Below are 8,333 nucleotides of genomic sequence, written 5' to 3' on the forward strand. Positions count from 1 at the left end.
TAGTTAGTTAGTTAGTTAGTTAGTTAGTTAGTTAGTTAGTTAGTTAGTTAGTTAGTTAGTTAGTTAGTTAGTTAGTTAGTAGTTAGTTAGTTAGTTAGTTAGTTAGTTAGTTAGTTAGTTAGTTAGTTAGTTAGTTAGTTAGTTAGTTAGTTAGTTAGTTAGTTAGTTAGTTAGTTAGTTAGTTAGTTAGTAGTTAGTTAGTTAGTTAGTTAGTTAGTTAGTTAGTTAGTTAGTTAGTTAGTTAGTTAGTAGTTAGTTAGTTAGTAGTTAGTTAGTTAGTTAGTTAGTTAGTTAGTTAGTTAGTTAGTTAGTTAGTTAGTTAGTTAGTTAGTTAGTAGTTAGTTAGTTAGTTAGTTAGTTAGTTAGTTAGTTAGTTAGTTAGTTAGTTAGTTAGTTTAGTTAGTAGTTAGTTAGTTAGTTAGTCAGTTAGTTACACTTCCTCTTTCCTTCTACTTTAACCTTACAGACACAACTTTGTTTTCAAAAAGGAAACTAACAAATTATTTCTCTTTCTCTTACAGATTCCAACGATCTGCACTGCACACATATACAATGTCCTACAAAATGCCCACATGACAGTTACCTCAAGTCCGCACTCGACGACGAAGAGGACGAAGACTATGAAGATGAATTTCTGGGTCATGATCCCTACATAGAGGAACTGGGGCATTTTGAAGAACTACCACCCGAAGAAGAACTACATGACACCCATATGCCACAGCACATTCTCAAAGAAAGACAAAGAGAGAAGTATTCTTTCAAGAAGAAATCGAAAGATGTTGTGATGATCAGAAGTGTGTTTGCAACAAATGTGATGATGTTCCTAAATGTGCCGCCGGGTATGTAGCCATCGAAGTGCATGAGGGCCAGGGATTGCCGGGAAATTGTTGTTCGATCTATAAGTGTGTCGAAAAGGAGGAGTGTAAGATGGGCGTAAAACAATCCTGGTGGACTAATAAATGCCGCAAATGTTCTTGTTTTGGCGAGTCAGAAATGTGTTTACAGATATGTCCCGAAGAGGAAATTTTGCAAAATTGCTATTCAGAATACCTGCAAAAACCCATGATGAATGGTGCCTTTTGGAAAGAGGGCAGCTGTACTAGTTGTACTTGTGAAAAAGGGGAAAGAAGATGTTTTGCTCCAGGTTGTCCCGAATTGGATTGTAAACATACCGAAACGTTTGAGGATGAATGTTGTCCCAAATGTTTGGACGATAATGATCTAGATGAGAGGCCAGAAATTGTACACAATAATGAGGAAGATATAGAGGAAGTGGTAGAAGATTATACTACAGAATCCAGTACTATTGAGACACCCTTAATAAGAGTAAGTGAAGAAACTAATTCAACAATCTCTATAGAAAATGCCAACTTGCCAGTTATAGATGAGGGGCTAATAAATGAAGCCCAAACAATATCTCCCTGGCCCAGAGAATTGTCAACTAAACCTTTTGAAGTTGAAGAGATTTCTTCATCTACTTACAAACCAGAAACAGGAGATCTTTTTGCTGGAAATACGTCTCATTCTGAGAATGCAACTTTAGAATCTTTATTGGAAACCATGTCAAACTCTACTGTGTCTACTATTTGGGAAATTTCTTCTTCTTCTACCGGGTCCTCAGAGGAGTCTTTACCCTCTACAGTGACCTCAACAGAAGTGCCTAAAATGATAGCAGAACTGGTACTAGATTCCGTGATGTCTAACAATAACACTATCACCGAAGAATCTAAGCCTATAGAGGATTTCGAGGAGATTTCTTCTACAACTATCAGTTCCACTACAGCTTTTTCATTTGATATTTCAAAATCTGTACAAATTGAGGAACTTGAACAAGATTCCTCGTCAACTATTACTACCACAGAAGAACCTCAAACATCCTCTATATCCACAGTAACCAAGACCTCAACTGAAGTCCCAGTGGAGTTAGTCAAAGAAGAGACTACAACCACCGAAAGTTTGCTGACAACTACAACTGAAGAAATTTCCAGTACTACCTCAAGGAGTGGGGAGTCCTCCAGTATTATGGAAGACATATTTTCTTCAACAGCTTCTACTACAATTTCCCCCATTGATTTTGAAACCACAAAAGCCTCTGAAACCTCCATAGAAGTTAACAGTGTCTTCACCACTACTCAGACTCCCGAAACTACAATGGCCTCTTCTCTATCATACTCAACTTCAGCCGCCTTTGAATCCTCGACGACCGAAGAAACTTCCAATACAATTAAAACGATCTCATCCCCCACAATACCTAAGATAAACAGCGACGAATCCAGCACTTATACACCCCTAGAAACTACTACAACTGAAACCTCAAATCAAACACCTACTACAAGCACCTGGACCTCAACTCAAACACCCTTAAGAACTTCCTCGACTTCAAGCCAATCTTCTACCACAATCTCCTCAACCTCAACAACGTCTTCACCATTTTCCTATAGCAGCGACTTCACCACCTCTACAGAAGTCTCTATCTCAGCCGAATCTTCCTCAACCTCCACCACAACAGCCCCCGAACCTCTTAAGCCTCTATACCAACCTTATGGGGACTTCAGCACCGAAGAACGTGCACCCAGCACCCAAAATCGCATGCGCATTATCTTCGATGAAATCGATTATGTGGTCATGATTGTACTCTTTATTGGATCCATGTTATGCATTGCCTTGGGTTTGATTATACGCCACACCAAAAATCGCAAGAAGATGTACTCGAGCATACCGAATTCCGAGACCAGTTTAAGTCAAACTTCTACTGTTATCGATGTGATACCGGTGTAGATGTGATATTAAAGATAGAAAGAGAGAGAGAGAGAAAGAAGAGTAGATGGAGAAAAGAGAGTATATCCGAAAGGTGATGTCTAATTGCAAGAGCTAAAGAAGAAAGATATAAGGAAAGAGATTTTAGGTGAAAGTGTTTGAAAAGAGGCTTTAGAAAGCAAATAAAGAAATAAACTTATGGCAACATGTTGCAAAGCATGTTTAGAAACTGTTAAAGCTAACTTTATAAACATGTTGCTGAACAATTGAATATGTTTTAATAAAATGTTTCAACTTTCGTCAAACTTGTGGCAGCATGTTGCTAAGCAAGTTGCAACTTTAATATAAACTGTTGTACTTTACTTTAGAAAACTGTTATACTTTATTGGAAACTGTTATACGTTACTTTAGAAAACTGTTATACTTATGTTTCAAATCTGTTATAAACTTTCGAAACTCACTTTTTCAAACACTTTCGTCAAAGAACATTAGTAGAACAAAAAATTATTTTTAACATTTTTATTATAGTTAATAGTTTTTTTTATTTTTTTATTATTTTTAATTTATTTATTTTCAAAATTACTTTTTTGTATTATTTTATAAAAGATTAGTATCTTTTTTATTATTTTTACTACATAAACATAATCTATTTAAACTTTTTTTTATTTATTTATTCCTCCTTTATTTAAATAATTTTTTTATTATTGTATTTTTATGTTACTTTTTTAAAACAAACCAAATTATATTACGAAATTTTATATTAATTTTTTTGTAGGCGTATTATTTGCTTATTTAATTACGAGTATTTGTTTACTGTATTGCACATTAAAAACAATTAATTATTTAATATTGATAAATTGTTGAACAGAAAAAAACAAACAAATAAGGTTTGGAAAAAAACAAAGCAAAAAAAGTATTAATCAAAAGTAAATACAAAATTTTATTGCCAATCCAAAATACTTAAATTTGCAAATCAGGGCAAGTAATTTAGTTAAAAGAAAAAATGTTTAATTGCTACAAACAATTATTGTAACAGTGCAACCAAATTTTACATTTGTTAACAAATTTGTTTTCAAACAACGATTTACTTTTCTCATGAGCAAGTATGACTAAAGACTAGACTATAAATTAGATTATGGACTAGACTATATAGAGACTAAAAAACTAAACTATATACTAGACTATAGGCTATTCTATAGCTAGAAAACAAATATGCCTATAGACTAGACCTTAGAGTACATTATATACTAGACTATATATTAAACTATAATCTAGACTATTAGACTAGACTATAGACTAGACTATAGACTAGACTATAGATTGGACTATAGACTAGACTATAGACTAGACTATAGATTGGACTATAGACTAGGACTATAGACTAGACTATAGACTATACTATAGACTAGGACTATAGACTAGACTATAGAACTAGGACTATAGACTGACTATAGACTATCTAGACTAGACCTATAGACTAGACTATAGACTAGACTATAGACTAGACTATAGACTAAACTATAGACTAGACTATAGACTAGACTATAGACTAGACTATAGACTAGACTATAGACTAGACTATAGACTAGACTATAGACTAGACTATAGACTAGACTATAGACTAGACTATAGACTAGACTATAGACTAGACTATAGACTAGACTAGACTATAGACTAGACTATAGACTAGACTATAGACTAGACTATAGACTAGACTATAGACTAGACTATAGACTAGACTATAGACTAGACTATAGACTAGACTATAGACTAGACTATAGACTAGACTATAGACTAGACTATAGACTAGACTATAGACTAGACTATAGACTAGACTATAGACTAGACTATAGAGACTATAGACTAGACTATAGACTAGACTATAGACTAGACTATAGACAAGACTACAGACTAGACTATAGACTAGACTATAGACTAGACTATAGACTAGACTATAGACTAGACTATAGACTAGACTATAGACTAGACTATAGACTAGACTATAGACTAGACTATAGACTAGACTATAGACTAGACTATAGACTAGACTATAGACTAGACTATAGACTAGACTATAGACTAGACTATAGACTAGACTATAGACTAGACTATATGACTAGACTATAGACTAGACTATAGACTAGACTATAGACTAGACTATAGACTAGACTATAGACTAGACTATAGACTAGACTATAGACTAGACTATAGACTAGACTATAGACTAGACTATAGACTAGACTATAGACTAGACTAGACTATAGACTAGACTATAGACTAGACCATAGACTAGACTATAGACTAGACTATAGACTAGACTATAGACTAGACTATAGACTAGACTATAGACTAGACTATAGACTAGACTATAGACTAGACTATAGACTAGACTATAGACTAGACTATAGACTAGACTATAGACTAGACTATAGACTAGACTATAGACTAGACTATAGACTAGACTATAGACTAGACTATAGACTAGACTATAGACTAGACTATAGACTAGACTATAGACTAGACTATAGACTAGACTATAGACTAGACTATAGACTAGACTATAGACTAGACTATAGACTAGACTATAGACTAGACTATAGACTAGTATATAGACTATAGACTAGACTATAGACTAGACTGAAGACTAGACTAGACTAGACTATAGACTAGACTATAGACTAGACTATAGACTAGACTATAGACTAGACTATAGACTAGACTATAGACTAGACTATAGACTAGACTATAGACTAGACTATAGACTAGACTATAGACTAGACTAGACTAGACTATAGACTATAGACTAGACTAGACTAGACTATAGACTAGACTATAGACTAGACTATAGACTAGACTATAGACTAGACTATAGACTAGACTATAGACTAGACTATAGACTAGACTATAGGCTAGACTAGACTATAGACTAGACTATAGACTAGACTATAGACTAGACTATAGACTAGACTATAGACTAGACTATAGACTAGACTATAGACTAGACTATAGACTAGACTATAGACTAGACTATAGACTAGACTATAGACTAGACTATAGACTAGACTATAGACTAGACTATAGACTAGACTATAGACTAGACTATAGACTAGACTATAGACTAGACTATAGACTAGACTATAACTAGTCTAGACTAGACTATAGACTAGACTAGTCTAGACTAGACTATAGACTAGACTATAGACTAGACTATAGACTAGACTATAGACTAGACTATAGACTAGACCATAGACTAGACTATAGACTAGACTATAGACTAGACTATAGACTAGACTATAGACTAGACTATAGACTAGACTATAGACTAGACTATAGACTAGACTATAGACTAGACTATAGACTAGACTATAGACTAGACTATAGACTAGACTATAGACTAGACTATAGACTAGACTATAGACTAGACTATAGACTAGACTATAGACTAGACTATAGACTAGACTATAGACTAAACTATAGACTAGACTATAGACTAGACTATAGACTATAGACCAGACTAGACTATAGACTAGACTATAGACTAGACTATAGACTAGACTATAGACTAGACTATAGACTAGACTATAGACTAGACTATAGACTAGACTATAGACTAGACTATAGACTAGACTATAGACTAGACTATAGACTAGACTATAGACTAGACTATAGACTAGACTATAGACTAGACTAAAGACTAGACTATAGACTAGACTATAGACTAGACTATAGACTAGACTATAGACTAGACTATAGACTAGACTATAGAATAGACTATAGAATAGACTATAGACTAGACTATAGACTAGACTATAGACTAGACTATAGACTAGACTATAGACTAGACTATAGACTAGACTATAGACTAGACTATAGACTAGACTATAGACTAGACTATAGACTAGACTATAGACTAGACTATAGACTAGACTATAGACTAGACTATAGACTAGACTATAGACTAGACTATAGACTAGACTATAGACTAGACTATAGACTAGACTATAGACTAGACTATAGACTAGACTATAGACAAGACTACAGACTAGACTATAGACTAGACTATAGACTAGACTATAGACTAGACTATAGACTAGACTATAGACTAGACTATAGACTAGACTATAGACTAGACTATAGACTAGACTATAGACTAGACTATAGACTAGACTATAGACTAGACTATAGACTAGACTATAGACTAGACTATAGACTAGACTATAGACTAGACTATAGACTAGACTATAGACTAGACTATAGACTAGACTATAGACTAGACTATAGACTAGACTATAGACTAGACTATAGACTAGACTATAGACTAGACTATAGACTAGACTATAGACTAGACTATAGACTAGACTAGACTATAGACTAGACTATAGACTAGACCATAGACTAGACTATAGACTAGACTATAGACTAGACTATAGACTAGACTATAGACTAGACTATAGACTAGACTATAGACTAGACTATAGACTAGACTATAGACTAGACTATAGACTAGACTATAGACTAGACTATAGACTAGACTATAGACTAGACTATAGACTAGACTATAGACTAGACTATAGACTAGACTATAGACTAGACTATAGACTAGACTATAGACTAGACTATAGACTAGACTATAGACTAGACTATAGACTAGACTATAGACTAGACTATAGACTAGACTATAGACTAGACTATAGACTAGACTATAGACTAGACTATAGACTAGTATATAGACTATAGACTAGACTATAGACTAGACTGAAGACTAGACTATAGACTAGACTATAGACTAGACTATAGACTAGACTATAGACTAGACTATAGACTAGACTATAGACTAGACTATAGACTAGACTATAGACTAGACTATAGACTAGACTATAGACTAGACTATAGACTAGACTATAGACTATAGACTAGACTATAGACTAGACTATAGACTAGACTATAGACTAGACTATAGACTAGACTATAGACTAGACTATAGACTAGACTATAGACTAGACTATAGACTAGACTATAGACTAGACTATAGACTAGACTATAGACTAGACTATAGGCTAGACTAGACTATAGACTAGACTATAGACTAGACTATAGACTAGACTATAGACTAGACTATAGACTAGACTATAGACTAGACTATAGACTAGACTATAGACTAGACTATAGACTAGACTATAGACTAGACTATAGACTAGACTATAACTAGTCTAGACTAGACTATAGACTAGACTAGTCTAGACTAGACTATAGACTAGACTATAGACTAGACTATAGACTAGACTATAGACTAGACTATAGACTAGACTATAGACTAGACCATAGACTAGACTATAGACTAGACTATAGACTAGACTATAGACTAGACTATAGACTAGACTATAGACTAGACTATAGACTAGACTATAGACTAGACTATAGACTAGACTATAGACTAGACTATAGACTAGACTATAGACTAGACTATAGACTAGACTATAGACTAAACTATAGACTAGACTATAGACCAGACTAGACTATAGACTAGACTATAGACTAGACTATAGACTAGACTATAGACTAGACTATAGACTAGA

At 33.7% G+C, this 8,333-nt stretch overlaps 1 protein-coding gene across 1 annotated transcript; it reads left to right on the forward strand.

Moving 5' to 3' along the window:
• Positions 1-521: 521 nt before the first annotated feature.
• Positions 522-3,986, forward strand: LOC119613013 (probable GPI-anchored adhesin-like protein PGA55; the record flags this gene model as incomplete). The annotated part of the gene is made up of 2 exons (XM_037968942.1): positions 522-666; positions 711-3,986. Coding segments are annotated over 2 exons (2,213 nt in total), but the record flags the coding sequence as incomplete, so codon positions are not given.
• Positions 3,987-8,333: the final 4,347 nt, after the last annotated feature.

The sequence above is a fragment of the Lucilia sericata genome, unplaced genomic scaffold, assembly GCF_015586225.1.
Source record: "Lucilia sericata isolate MDLA Ls3-8-SP2 unplaced genomic scaffold, ASM1558622v1 Contig001918F_arrow, whole genome shotgun sequence".
In the NCBI taxonomy this organism is placed as follows: Eukaryota; Metazoa; Arthropoda; class Insecta; order Diptera; family Calliphoridae; genus Lucilia; species Lucilia sericata.